The following is a 14970-nucleotide window of genomic DNA, read 5'->3' as shown; positions in this document are numbered from 1 at the left end:
AGTAATCTGCATTAATCGATCGATGACTTTCGTGTCTATCTTTCGAGCTAGCGTAGTACATGTAGTCGAATGTAGGAGCATTCGAAAACTAAATCGGGTTTCACATAAGTTTCATAAGCCATGGATCTATCTAGAAACCAGAGCGTTGGCTTAAATAGAGTGCGTGGCTGCTTGTTCCCAAGAGAAGGAAAAGCTTTTCAGATGAAACAGCACAATATTACATTTGTACCTGAATCAGTCTATTATATTTTTTTTTACAGCGTTATTACTTAACAGCCTACATGTAAATTATTCTGCAATGCATACCTACGGAGCGATATAATAAACAAACCATTTTAGTACTATGGGTTAAAAAAAGAAAAAAAAAGGAAAAAAGAAAATAAATCTCTCCTCTGGGACTCGAACTCGCGACCTTTCTATCCGCAGTCAGTTGCCTACTAATGATAATGAATTTATATAGCGCATTTTCATATATATATATATGTTCAAATGCGCTGTACACATACTGTAATTTACTACACAAGGCCAGACCACAACACTGGGAGCTTCGTGCCCTACTCTTTGCGAATAGTGTGTGGGTTCTTTAACGTCCCCTGTTATAAGACTGAAGGTACAGGAGACGGGACCTACGGTTTATCGTCCTTTTCCGAGAAGACTAGAATGTCTAACCATTTGCAGATGTAATTACAAAGGCAGCACATTCTCCTCAGTTATTTTAAGACCCTGAGTGTTGGTCCGGTCTGGGAGTTCGAACCCAGACTGTTGCCTACCCGACTGTACTACTTAGACGTACTTAGTCACGTGAGACGAAAATAACTTATATCAATGTAATCGACATTCCGTCGTTTATCTGTTATCATGTGCATCAAAGGAATGTTTGAATCACCTTGCTGCTCATAAATTTTCAAGGAATGAAAACTAAACTTTTAAACTTGGCAAAAAATTCAGTCGTGGCTCGAAGAGCTCTTTGATTTATTCCAGGTTTGAAGTTAAAACAAGATGATTGTACTGCCACATGTGTTCTTCTGTTTTCTTGGAATACTATCAATGTCTGCTGCAGGTGAGAATTTGTTTATTATTGTTGTTAAGAAATATGCGAACGTCTCGCTTGTTTTATGTTTACCCTAATTGATCAGTCATGGGATCAAGTCCGCCGTTTCGGTCTCAAATTGTGGGATAAGTGGAGTTCGTCTACATATAAAGCCGATACCTAAAAACTTAAGTCGTCTTTTTACTTTCGTTGTTCGAGTTAGTTCACAACAGATGGGTAACCAAGCTTTTATTGAATCGAGAAGTCCTAGATGCTAAACTAATTTGCATTTGGAGTGCCCGTGCCCACTCCCCGCCGCGGGTTCTGGTTCAGGCGTTGGTTGTATTGCTGGTAAAGTTGGCTTTGGACGCTAAAATAAGACGTTTAAAAAGGTTTAATGAAGCGAGCCGGATACTATTCATAAACACTCGATGAATGTAAATTCTTTTCTACCAATGTTTGTTTGCAGTAGACATCTCTCTCTGTTTTCTTCCAGATTCTAGCTGTAAGCTAGACCTCGGTTTGGTCGTAGATACAACCCGAAGTATCGGAGAAGGGAATATCCCTACGCTGAAAGAAGCTCTCACAGATCTTGTAAAGCAATTTACTATTGCTGAGGACGAAACCCATGTTTCCTTGGAGACTTTCGCCGAAGAAAGCTTCTTGCATAACTTCTTCAACGACCCCAATTATCACAGCCAAGAAGCTGTTGTGGAACTGATAGACAGCAACATTAACGAGCTGACCCAACCAACTCGACTGGACCATGCATTGCAGATGGCTGATGAAGATAATGTTTATACAAGAGAATGGTGACAGGCCTGGCGTGCGGAGTGTGATGGTGATGTTTTTTGACGGGAGGTCACACCCTAGACTAACTGATGTGGAGCAATACAAGGCCGATGTACAAGATATGAAGGTGAGACAACTTATATCTCTCTGTGGAACCATGCATACCTGGATTAAAACAATGCTACTATAATTTAACAGCAGAGTTGATGTTCTTGGGCACTGACCATGGGGAAAAGTCTCAAAATCCAACCCCTCACAATTTGATTTGCATGTTTTGCGTATATTTCCACCAAATTTCTCAAGCAGGGAGAAATGGTCATGCAAATAATTTGATATCAAAGTTTACACCAGATGTCAACCGATGACGTCATTATCGATGACATCATACTGTACACATGTTTAAAAAAAGTTTTATTTTACCTAGTTTTTTAAGCTGGATGTTTTAAAAGACCATAATGAACACTGCCGGCGTCTTTTAAAAAAGGAAAATTTTTCAATACTATATTTGCTCAAAAGTTCTCTTGAAAAGGAAAATTTCTCGTGTAGGTTACTTGTCACATAAAATGTAACAAATATTGCGTCAGCATATGTTGTCCCTCATCTCCCACACTCCCACTGTGCGCACGCATCTTTGTGAGTATCTCTACTGTCCAAGGTCATTACTGGCGCACTAAACTTTGGACTGCTGGCAAAGAGTTGTTGTGTCATCGCGATCAAAGATATTTCTTGCATAAAAATTATCCTCTTAAACCCGGCTTAAAAGTTGATCTTTTCCGTAGCCAAAGTATACAAACCTATATTGTTTCATAGATATAACCAAATGAAATCAGCTTTTTAACACATAGCAAATAAGAACAATTGTGCCGTTTTCGTTTTCAGAATAAAGGTATCCGTTTGGTTGTTGTAGCAATTGGACCAGACGCTCAGAAGCCAAAATATAAAAAAGTTTTGCATGACATTGGAGGAAAGAATGTGTTCTCTCTTCAGGATTACAGCGAACTTAATGAAACGATCAGCAACATCACAAATATAATCTGTCGTAAGTTACATCTTTATTTTACTTAACCTTGCTTGCCTTGCCTTGCCTTGCCTTGCCTTGTCTTCCTTTCCCTTCCCTGCTTTTGACCTACCTTCCATTCCCTTGCCTTACATTCCTTTTCTTTGCGTTTCCTTTACTTGCTTTGCGTTTCCTTGCCTCGCCTCACCTTATCTTGCCTTCCTTCGCTTTGTCTTGTCTTGTTTTTTTATTTCACTTCTGCTTTACTTAATTGTATTTTATACTATATACTATATTAATAATTTCACAAAACGAACTTTAAAATTGACGGGAAAATTGTCAAAAATGGTAAGTGCTGAGGACAGCCAAAAAAACAACAGTCCTTAATTAATGGCTACCACCAAACGAAGCCATGTATATGAAAGTAATCAAAGAACTACATGACTTCAATGATAAAGATATAAATTATAATTTGTTATGTTTTCATTATTCTTGTTTCTGGCAGTATATATTATAAAGGTTTTCCTGTTAAAATGCCTCTTCGACTTCTGTGTGTTGTTTGCTTGCACATTATTACATCGATGAGACCAGTGACAACAATTACAAAATAATTCTAATTGTAAATTCATAATACTCGTGTAATTTTTCTCCACAGCACCAAATCCCTGTGCAAATTCTTCGGGGTTGGATGTGGCTTTTGTGGTGGACCGAACAAACAGCATTGGATTAGAGAACTTCAGACTGGTTAAGGGCTTCCTTCTTGAGCTGGCTGACTCTTTGACAATCGGCCCTAATGCAACCCATACAGGATACATTCTTTTCGCTAGGAACCCGAACCTGTTGAACACCTTTGCAGACACTCGATATCACAGTGGGGCGAGCGTGCACCAACTTATAACGAGCATACCGGAAGAACTGGGAGGAAGAACGTACATCGACAGAGCACTTAAGAAAGCCGATGATGCACTGTTTACTGTGCCGGGAGGGGACAGGCCGGAATTTCCAAATGTGCTGATTCTTTTGACGGATGGAAGGACAAATGTAAATTCTGAACCATTCTCGAGTATAATTCCTTCGCTTGAGGTAAGACAAGATGAACAGTCGTTTACATGTGACAACGATTCGTTACTGTTACTACCATTTGGTGGTCGATTACATTTAGATTTGCAAAACCATACAGCTAACTCGCATGACACCGATTCTCTAGTGAGACAGCTCAGAATCGAAGCTCAGAACATTGCATCGTTATTAAGAAAACTTTCTTTAAAGGAAAAACGCCAAAAGGTAAAACCGGTAACTTATTTTATAGGCTCGATATAGGCCAACAGAGTTTTGAAAAAATGTTAATGGCGCAACTTGACTCTTGATGAAAATTTTAAGCTCAAGAGTGAAAATAATTTCTTTGTATAGTAGAAGTCATGCGGGTAGGTAAGACCATGAGTAATTGTATAAAACTTTGTCTTTAACTCAGAGCAAAAAATTGAAAAACTACAACAACGACAAAAAACGCAGAATTCAGTATATGTTCAAACATCATGATTAAGTAGGTTATGTACAATGTCTTTTGATTATATTCAAGACTATAACTTGCATTATCGTTCATTATCCGCATAAGTTTACAATATCATTTACTTCTTAATTTGTTTTGCAGGCCAAGGATGTTAGAATAAGTGCAATCGGTGTTGGGAACTATGAGGATTTCGAGGGACAACTGGAAGAAATTGCAGGAGAAAATGTTTACAACGCAACCAATTTCGATGAGCTGTCGGATTTGTTTGAAGAGATTTTAGCAGAAACCTGCAGTAAGTCATCATCATTATTATGACCATATTAGATATTAGGTCAAGAGAACACAAAATTTGAAACTGTATGCCCAGGGGGGATCCATATACTCCATTTAAAAGGGACGGGGATGTCGGTTGGGAAATCTGTATTAAACCCATGAAGGAGACCAGTCTGGGTGTGGAATAAAATTTTTTGTGACCCCTGAAAGATAACATTTTTCAAGACCGCCAAGCACTATGACAGCGTTTGGTTGGTTTTTTTTCACGTGCAACCCTACCCGAGACCCTGACAGCTAGAAATATTGCCTTTCTGTCATGTACACCCTAATGAGACAAAAATCTGTAACTTACACCCCAAGCAAGACGACGAGCATTCTCGTCCCTTTCATATTTTATAATATTGTTACATGTTCCTTGACTGTATATCTTTACCAAAACTCTGTTGCTAGTGTGACTGCCAAACTTTTAACATACAGGTGTGGATGGTGGCTTTTCTCCCTGGAGTTCCTGGTCTGAATGCAGTGTGACTTGTGGCGATGGATACCAAACAAGAACCAGAACCTGTACTAACCCCCCTCCCCAGGGAAATGGAAACGACTGTGAAGGTGATCGTGAGGAGAGTAGACAATGTAACGACGGACCCTGCCCAGCACGTGAGTGATAAGTTATACGTTAAATAATAATAATAATAATAATAATAATAATAATAATAATAATAATAGAAAAATAATGATAATAATAATAATAATTAAAAATAATAATAATAGTAATAATAATAACAATAATGAGTAATAATAATAATAATAATAATAATAATATTAATTTAATAATAGTAATAATAATAATAATTTTATCGAGTACTTTTCATACAAACTTGAATCTCAGGTGTATCTGGCTAAAAAGAGAATATACAAAATTTGTTTTTCTACAAGTTTATTATGATAAAAAAAAAAAATAATAATAATAATAATAATAATAATAATAATAATAATAATAATAAGAGGATAAAGCAAACAAGGGGTGTTTCTTGGCTCCCCTAGACAACTTGTTACCGGAGACAATGAAGAAACCAGCTTCTAATTATCAATAGCTGTGAGAATCTTTAATAATAATCAGAATAGTAAAAATAATAAAAATAACAATAATAATAACAACAATAACAATAATAAAATAATAATGATGATGATAATGATATTAATGACAATATTGATAATAATGATAATAATAATTTATGTAAGAAACAAAACGTATAGATTAAGGTCCAGTAATACGGGCAATATATATTTTCCTCCACATTGTCTCGCAACGTTGTTTCATTGCAAATTGTAAAAGTTTTGTTGCACGTATTACCACCCGTGTAGACATGAGTAGAGCATCGAAGAAGCCGAGCATCGTTGATTGACTGGGCATTAAACATCAACTTATTTCCCTCAAGTGGCAATTGTTTTGTTTTGTTTTAAAGGGTTTAAGCATACAACAAAGTTGAAGTTAGGTGACCCTTCCGTTTCTTTGGCCGATAGTTAAGAGACAAATTATGGAAAAAATGGCGTCTCAGATCAGCGACAAAAGGCAATTTGCAAGCTGGAGTCCTCCAGTTTGCCGACATCCTTTGCTTAATCTCTCTATTTATTTATTTATTCTTCAAAAAGGACTGATTAAGGTTTAATCAACCATTTATTTTTATTTTAAAACAATGTTACTTTTTTCCTTAGGTGACCTTGGACTGTTCGAATACTGGAAGGTTCCAAAACCAGTTGGAAACTTGGACGATAATCACTTCGAACGGCGTGAACCAAGTAAGAGTATATTGCTGCACGGTTAACTGCTAAACAAAGCCATTGTTTTCACACCCTGTCTTTTAGTTTAAGTCACGTGGGTGAAGAGATGGAACGCGCTGATTTTCCATCAAAAAAAAATTTGGAATACGGAAAGTTCCAAAATGTTTAGAATCCACCATCTAATCACGGGAATCCTCAATCCAGAATCCAAAGTCCTCTTGTCTTATATATAGCATTACATTGTCAAAGATTGAGCGCCAGTATCTTGAAAAGGGTATTGGATCTGACCCTTCTACGACCGAGATCTTTACGTGCAAAATAAACTAGTATGTCTAATTTGTAGATTTCCTTATAAGTTGGTTAATAAATTATGACGACTTACAATTGCTTATTAAGCAATAACTTCATTCGTTTTTACTTTATGAGCTAAGTTCATATCGAAACCTCCAGCTTGTGCAAGAAAACTATTTTTCTTAGCATTCAAATTTAACGTTTGTGTAAGCACTCAGGTCATGATTCGTTTTTCAGGTGATCGAGGATTGTTTAAGTATAAGCGGCGATACCCTAAACAAGAGAGGGACTGGGACTATGGCAATTTTGAGCGCCGCCATCCCAAGTTCCCCCGCAAGCTGTACTAACTGATTGAGTATCAAGGTAAGTCACAAAGATGCTGTCCATATTTTTATAAACTCAGAATCTCGCAACCATTCGGCTTCACCCGCCCAGTATTTATCTCGTCGCGCGCACATTTCTATGTCCTTACCCCACCCCTCCAAGGAAATGAGACATTTTATATTTTAGCTTAAAAATTCATACAAGGGAAACACTGGCCTTGCCTGATCACAGAAAAACATTGTCGCGTGTCAAACGTGCAATGCCACTGTACCGTCACCAGTATGGAATTTTAGAAGGTTTGCAAAGAATCTTGAAGAATTTGCTGCTGGGAGAAACTCTACGATGGAGTAGTATCCCATTGAGAAGGGGGAGGGGGGAATACCTTTAGTCGCTTCATGCAACGAAAACCAGGATAATTAATCTCTACGCTAATAGGTCACCAGGATCGTATGCACACTTTACCCTTACCCTTATTTTGATAGATTGTTTAAACATTTGGAATGATAACCTAAAGAAACTTCATTAACCGACCATCAACCTCGTTTCCAGGACTTTTTCCTTGGAATTACCAAGGGAAAAGTCCTGGGAACGAGGTAGAAGCTTCATGTGATCATCTCGCATCTATAAAAGCGTTAGTATCGAACACCTTCTCCGTAATGCCTTTTGATTGCTGTTCTTTGGTTTCTCCTAGGTACCAGCTCAGACGTATAACTCTGCACTCACCAAGTTATATCCAATCGCACCAGAATAAATACAGTAGTTAACGAACACATCAACAGGATGTGACATTTAAGCATAAGTAGGGCTTTCCACAGTTGCTCGGCAACTTTTTATATTTTGAGCACCTTTTTCCCCTTCGAACAATTTTTTTCCTCTCGGGCAACTTGTTGTATTTTGAGCAATTTCTAGACAGAAGATCTCCGAAGATTGTCCTTTTTTTCGAACGTTTCCGAATATTAACGAAGTTTGCCGATGATTTTCGAGGAACATCTGAAGATGTTTCAACTTTCGGCTCACTTCGCATTAGAGCATTACAAAACTAGTCGGCAAACATGACGTCATCAATATCTTCACGATTTTTGTCTGTGAAAGAAATTTCTGTTATTTAACCAATTTTCCCTTAAAAATGTTACTTTAATCACTTTATTTGCAGTGAAATTTCATAAAACTGCTTAGAAGTCTTACCTTCAAAGCGAAGTTAGCATATATTTGGAGAAATTCTCTTAAAAAAGCAGCGTTTTGGATTTTTGGAGCAACCTTTGAGCCACTTTTTGAGAAATTACTGGTAACTTTTTGGGAAATCTTGAGCAACTTGTGGAAACCCCTAAGCATAAGTCAGCATAGCATGTTATACTATACCATTGACTATTTACGTTTTACCATTTACTTTTTACTATACAATACCATTAACTATAGCATGTTTCAGTAAAAAATAAATCAGTTAAAACCTATATAATGTTTTTTTTTAACAGTAATAATTAAAATAAATGAATAACTAGTAGTTGAAACGAGGCTACAATTAACCCGACGCAATGTGCTAAGTTTGGTAGAAAATGTGCAAATAGAGCAAACTATAATCATTTTAGAGCTTTTTGGCCACAGCATAATACTGCACTAGAAATATAAAATGTTTTACACAGTACAGTTCGAATAACCAGTTGAGAAAGGATGGTGCTTAGCCTCTGATTTACACGCTGTAATGAAAAATAACTTCTCCGAGTACTATTTGTACGATACTGGTGTTGGACTGGTAATGAGTATCACATTAAAGGTCATAATACAATTGGTGTGTCACGTATATAAGAAATTTTTTTTTTTTTTTTTTTTTTACATTTTTATTGCAATCAAAACAGATTATTTACAAACACACTACTAACACTACAAGTTGAAGAAAGAAAGTTAAGTTAATAGAAAACCAAGTACCACGATATACAGCCCTTACCCTTTAATATACCATTTTTGACAGAAAAGATAGCGCTTTTGTATACTTTCCATAGAAGATGGTACTCCATTCACATGCCCACTGCTTTTCTTTCCTAAACGTTTTACTAGAATAGAATGCTGACATGAAAAACCCGTTAGGTGCACGTGCATCTTTTTAAGTTAATGAGGACCCTAGTGAGAGGATAAAGACCTATCTGTAGCCCAGGAACTAGGGCCTCCTGAAAGGAAGAAGAGTATTCCAACCTAGCTCTCGTTGCCAACCAACTAACCTTTGATACCCTGCACGATTCCTATTGGCAACTCGAGCACTTCATTCCTTACCCCTTTCTCCCATTGAACTTGTTTTCCTTGTTTTGTTTTCATGGGTTGGGAACATTATAGATCATTTAAAATACTTAAATGACTCGTTCATCTTACCTCTCCTTCTTCACTTACTCGTGAAATTTACACACATTCGTTAACCTCCAGCCCAAACCAGAGGTATCCTTTCCGCGCGGAACCTCGCTGTATAGTCCATTATCGGGAGTGCTTTTGGATCTCTTCACCGAGGTTCAAAAAATATTTGTTAGCTATTTGTTTGCCTCACATGGTGCCTAAAGGGGAATTACTGAATTACTTCACACTCATCCAATATGAAGGACTTCTTTTGGATTTTGCCCTGTGTAATTCCTGACAATATCATTGGTTAAAAAAATCAGTGTAATTGTTCAGTACATGCAGTTCTTAAGATTCTACATTTTTCAGGTTGGCTTTCCAAACCGCTCTTATTCTCGAACTTTTATAGATTTAAAGGTTATTTTTCAATTGTTGATGGGTCACAACAAGTGCCTCTAAATGTTATTTCAGTTCTTGGTATACCAGACCCTGGTCTAGTAGTAAAATATTAGTGGGATTATTTTAGATCAGGTCCCACTGATGCCAATTGACAGTTTTTATTCAGGCACCTTGCTAATGGTGGGCTTGGTACCGATAGGAAAGTGCACCTAATAAATAACAACCTCTTAAAAAAACGCCTTTTAAACCGTCTGTAACAAGCTTGTTCCCGCAAGAATCTCGCTACAAGCCTAGGATGTAAGAAAAAACCTTGGGATCGACAATACCTCTAAGAATTAACCAGAAAAAAAGTTATTTTAACTGATATTTTAATGCTTTTGACATTTCTTCAGCGATTACTCATTTCTGTTCTTTGTTAAGAATAAAAGAAGACCCTAGGGAGGTGTTTGAGCCTTTAGTGACGCAGAATATCTACGTGGAATCATGGGAAGTCGACATGCAGCAAAGTGATATTGTGATAATTGAAGAAATTACCTTAGCAAATATGTTCGAACAATGGTGGCGACTGAAGAGTGTTTTAGTCGGCTTAAAGTGCCCCAGTAAAATATAAAACAACTGGATTTAACTCACTAGGAAACTTTATTTTTACATGTTAAGATCTTTAAACACCCATGATGGCGCAATGAAGTAATTTCTTGTAGCACAACCAAGGCATTCATAGCCAATGGTGAATCCAAGCACTTAAATTTCATTCAAAGAAAGTCCATCAGTGTGCTCTGCACGAAACCACTTCCATTGTACTCAGAAGTACGAGAAAAGTCGCAATACAAGCTGTCTTTGCAAACAAACTCTTTAACTATAACTAACTTTAAAACAACATTGCAATAGCAGGTACGTACTTATTGATTGCTTAAATATCTGGCTCACCGAAAGGATAATAAACACCTACCATTGCGAGCTCGAGCAATTTCTTGAAGTATAAACAAGATATTTGGCATTTTTAGAGTCAGTGACGCATTCAAGCATTTCATTTTCCTTCAGGCAAATCTTTTCTTTTCTGTCGCCGGGTTTCAATAAGCTTCAGCACGAAGCAGCCGCTTGCCTCAGTGCTCAGAAGATGCAAGTCATATAGATACAAGATAATCATAAGCCAACAGGTCCTTCAGTGTAACTTTTGGGACGGTGGCTCTGTATGATGTTGGAAGAGTTATACCTCTACTCTATTTTCACTAGTCTTTTAATGTGTTTGAATGTCTTTTGTTTAAAAAACTTTTCACAGCAACCTTTAAATAGTAGTAATGCGGGAGGAGTAATTAAAAGTTTCAGAATATCTTAGCATACAAAAAACCGGAAAACATGCAGACGCTATTTTTTCTTCTGGAATGTTCCCAGACAGCAAAGCTGTTTGTGTAGGACAGCATTGTTTCACAATGCACTTTTCCCTGTCAAGCCTGTAAAAAAGTTTTCTACGACTCTTCAAGCGATCCTCGAAGCCCATTCACTTATCTTTGACTTCTTTCCATACTTTTAAATTCCCGATTAGAAACGCCTGTGTGTTGGTTTAAAGGTATGATTATTATGATAAAGCTCGGTTTTGCTTCAGATGGATGGGTTTATGATCGGTCAGGCATCACTAGCACTCTAGCTTTTTACCAATCGTATGCCATAAATAAAATTCAAATCAAATTATTCATTTCTCCAACAGGAAGTGAGTTTCACGATGAAACATTGACTCGCATGAGATTTCTCATAGCAGTTCAAAAAGTACAATACTGCTGGATGCCACAAACAAGTACACAGTGAGACTTCAGTTTGAAGCTGACTAATGATGCATTTTAATGCTGATCTATTCCATGCGTGACACGTTCATGAAGACACACCCCGAGCTATTCACCATTTTTTATCGAAACAATAGACTTTTGTCTCAAGGAGTTAAATAAAATAATTTTGCCCACGCCAATTGGTAGATATTCTTACGTATACCAATTAAAGATACAGACGCATATAAATTGCCCTCCACTTAGCCGGAATCGCTATTCATCCCTTTACTGTGCGACAAAGTGTCTTGGTACTCTCGATTTGCCAACTGAAGGTAAGTGTTGAGAATTTGCACTGCTTCAAGTTTCGAAGTGACAATAGGGAGTAGCGTTTAAATGTCTTAATTGATAGGTGTGATGTTTCGGTACAATTTTGTTCGGAAGAAAGTTTCAGTTAGACTTTTCCCATTACGTCAATAACTAAAGTTATATAAACAATTTGCTAGTCGGCTGCTGCCATCTTGTCGTTTATGTAAAGACGTTTCATTTATCCTCGAAATAAATTCTAAGCACTACTTTCGGCTTACGTATGCTGGTTTCAGATAGCTGAAATTGTTTTTGCTTTAGATGATTAACTGAACAGGCACTGTGAGTAAAACAGTTTGCAAATCAGAAACAATTGCTGCAATTGTTTTGTTACGCACTAATGAGATCAGGCGATCGATTAATTTTCGTTTGGATTTCAATCACTAGACAGCAAGGTCCTTGGAAAAACCCGTTGTTGCCTTGTCCATACAATATGTTGATTGCAAACAAAACAGGTTCTGTATTTCAGCACCATACAGAAAAACTGCAATTCTCAGTTATTAACACAACACAAATTAAGGTAACACACTACTAGACATGATAGAGTTCAGTGAATGAGACTTGCACTTTAAAGGCGTAGCTGCCATAACACTCTTTTGCAATTTGCTCCTCGCTGTTCAGACGTTCAGAGATTTGTTTGAACAATATAAAAAACAGCTTCTGGTCTTCCTTGCATACTTAGGAAATCATTTTACGAAATACTGAAGTAAAAGTCAATTAGCCAACCACCGATGCGAAGAAGGCTTGTGATAATGTTGACCACAGCACGTCTTTTGCAGCCGAATCATAAAATTTGGGAGTTCAAGCAGCCACGACGGCGACACTTAGAACAAATAATTGACCACCAGCGAGTTTCACGCTAAACATTGACTCGCATTAGATTTCTTATGGCAGTTTAAGAAGAACGGTTCTAAAGCGAAAACATGTGTCTGATGCCACATTCAAGTGTACATGTACATTGAGTTTGCGGCTGACTACTGGTGCATTTTAATGCTGCAAAATTCCATGCGTGATACGTTCATGAAGACACACCCCGAGCTATCTACCATTCTTTTTTATCGAAACAATAGACTTTTGTTTAAGGAGTTAATCAAAATAATTTTTCCAACGCCAATTGGTAGATATTCATACGTATACCAATTAAAGATACAGACGCATATAAATTGCCCTCCACTTATCTGGAATCGCTATTCATCCCTTTACTGTGCGACATAGTGGTACTCTCGATTTGCCAACTGAAGGTAAGTGTTGAGAATTTACGCTGCATCAAGTTTCATAATGGTAAAATGGGGTAGTGCTTTAATATCTTCATTCTGCAGTACTAGGCGTGATGCCTCGGTACAATTTTCTTCGTAAGAAAGTTTCAGCTAGACTTTTCCTGTTACGTCAATAACTAAAGTTATATAAACAATTTGCTAGACGGTTGCTTTCTTCTCGTTTATTTAAAGAAGTTCCATTTATCTTCAAAAACATGTTCAAAATAAATTCTAAGCACTACTTTCGGCTAACGCATGCTGGTTTCAGATAGCTGAAATTGTCGTTGCTTTAGGTGATTAACTGAACAGGCACACTGAGAAAAACAGTTTGCAAATCAGAAACAATAACTGCATTTGTTTTGTTACGCACTAATGACATCAAGCGATCGATTAATTTTCGTTCGGAATTTCGCTATACAGCAAGGTCCTTGGAAAAATCCGTTGTAGCCTTTTCCATACAATATGTTGATCGCAAACAAAACAGGTTCTGTATTTCAGCACCATACAGAAAAACTGTATTTCTCAGTTATTAACACATGATAGAGTTCAGTGAATGAGACTTGCACTTTAACCGCGTAGCTATCATAACAATGTTTTGCAATTTGCTCCTCGCTGTTCAGATGTTCAGAGATTTCTTCAAACAACATAAAAAACCAGCTACTGGCCTTCTTTGTATATTTAGGAAATCCTTTTACGAAATACTGAAGTAAAAGTCAATTAGCCAACCACCGATGCGAAGAAGGCTTGTGATTATGTTGACCACAGCACGTCTTTTGCAGCCGAATCATAAAATTTGGGAGTTCAAGCAGCCACGACGGCGACACTTAGAACAAATAACTGACCACCAGCGAGTTTCACGCTAAACATTGACTCGCATTAGATTTCTTATGGCAGTTTAAGAAGAACGGTTCTAAAGCGAAAACATGTGTCGGATGCCACATTCAAGTGTACATGTACATTGACACTTGAGTTTGCGGCTGACTACTGATGCATTTTAATGCTGCACAATTCCATGCGTGATACGTTCATGGAGACACACCCCGAGCTATCTACCATTCTTTTTTATCGAAACAATAGACTTTTGTCTCAAGGAGTTAACCAAAATAATTTTGCCAATGCCAATTGGTAGATATCCAGACGTATACCAATTAAAGATAGAGACGCATATAAATTTCCCTCCACTTAGCTGGAATCGCTATTCATCCCTTAACTGTGCGACATAGTGTCGTGGTACTCTCGATTTGCCAAATGAAGGTAAGGGGCGAGAATTAACACTGCTTCAAGTTTCGTAATGGCAAAATGGGGTTGTGCTTTAATATCTTCATTCTGTATAGGCGTGATGTCTCGGTACAATTTTGTTCGTGAGAAAGTTTCAGTTAGAATTGTTACGTCATTAGTTGAAGTTATATAAACAATTTGGTGTCGGCTGCTGCTATCGTCTCGTTTATGTTAAGAAGTTTCATTTATCCTGGAAATAAAATCTAAGCACTACTTTTGGCCAACGTGTGCTGGTTTCAGATAGCTGAAATTGATTTTGCTTTAGATGATAAACTGAACAGGCACACTGAGTAGAACAGTCTTCGAATCAGAAACAATTACCTGCAGTTGTCTTGTTACACACTAATGAAATCAAGCGATCGATTAATTTTCGTTTGGATTTTTAGCTAGACAGCAAGGTCCTTGGGAAAATCCGATGTCGCCTTGTAGCTCCTTGTCCATACAATATGTTGATCGGAAATCCTTTACGAAATACTAAAGTGAAAGTCAATTAGCCAACCACCGATGCGAAGAAGGCTTGTGATTTTGTGGACCTCAGCACGTCTTTCGCAGCCGAACAAATAAAATGTAAATTTTATTTTACTTAAGAATTTTGCGGT

General features: G+C 37.4%; 1 protein-coding gene and 1 pseudogene across 2 annotated transcripts in view; both read left to right on the top strand.

The window, feature by feature from the left end:
- The first annotated feature begins 911 nt into the window (after positions 1 to 911).
- Positions 912 to 7825, top strand: LOC144658574 (collagen alpha-5(VI) chain-like; annotated as a pseudogene). The gene is made up of 9 exons (XR_013571744.1): positions 912 to 1060; positions 1527 to 1949; positions 2702 to 2861; positions 3475 to 3902; positions 4471 to 4621; positions 5080 to 5256; positions 6316 to 6399; positions 6910 to 7035; positions 7688 to 7825. The product of XR_013571744.1 is annotated as a collagen alpha-5(VI) chain-like (transcript).
- Positions 7826 to 14245: 6420 nt separating this feature from the next.
- Positions 14246 to 14970, top strand: part of LOC144658571 (matrilin-1-like) — a 15179-nt gene continuing 14454 nt past the window's right edge. Inside the window, exon 1 of the mRNA XM_078519016.1 lies at positions 14246 to 14347. Within this exon, the coding sequence (XP_078375142.1) occupies positions 14342 to 14347 (6 nt within the window). The 5' untranslated portion in view covers positions 14246 to 14341. The remainder of the gene's footprint in view (positions 14348 to 14970) is intronic.

This window comes from Oculina patagonica, chromosome 6, assembly GCF_052425735.1.
Source record: "Oculina patagonica isolate OP01 chromosome 6, crgOcupat, whole genome shotgun sequence".
Taxonomy (NCBI): domain Eukaryota; kingdom Metazoa; phylum Cnidaria; class Anthozoa; order Scleractinia; family Oculinidae; genus Oculina; species Oculina patagonica.
Note: the sequence above shows the minus strand (reverse complement) of the source record. Positions and strands in the feature narration are given on the sequence as shown.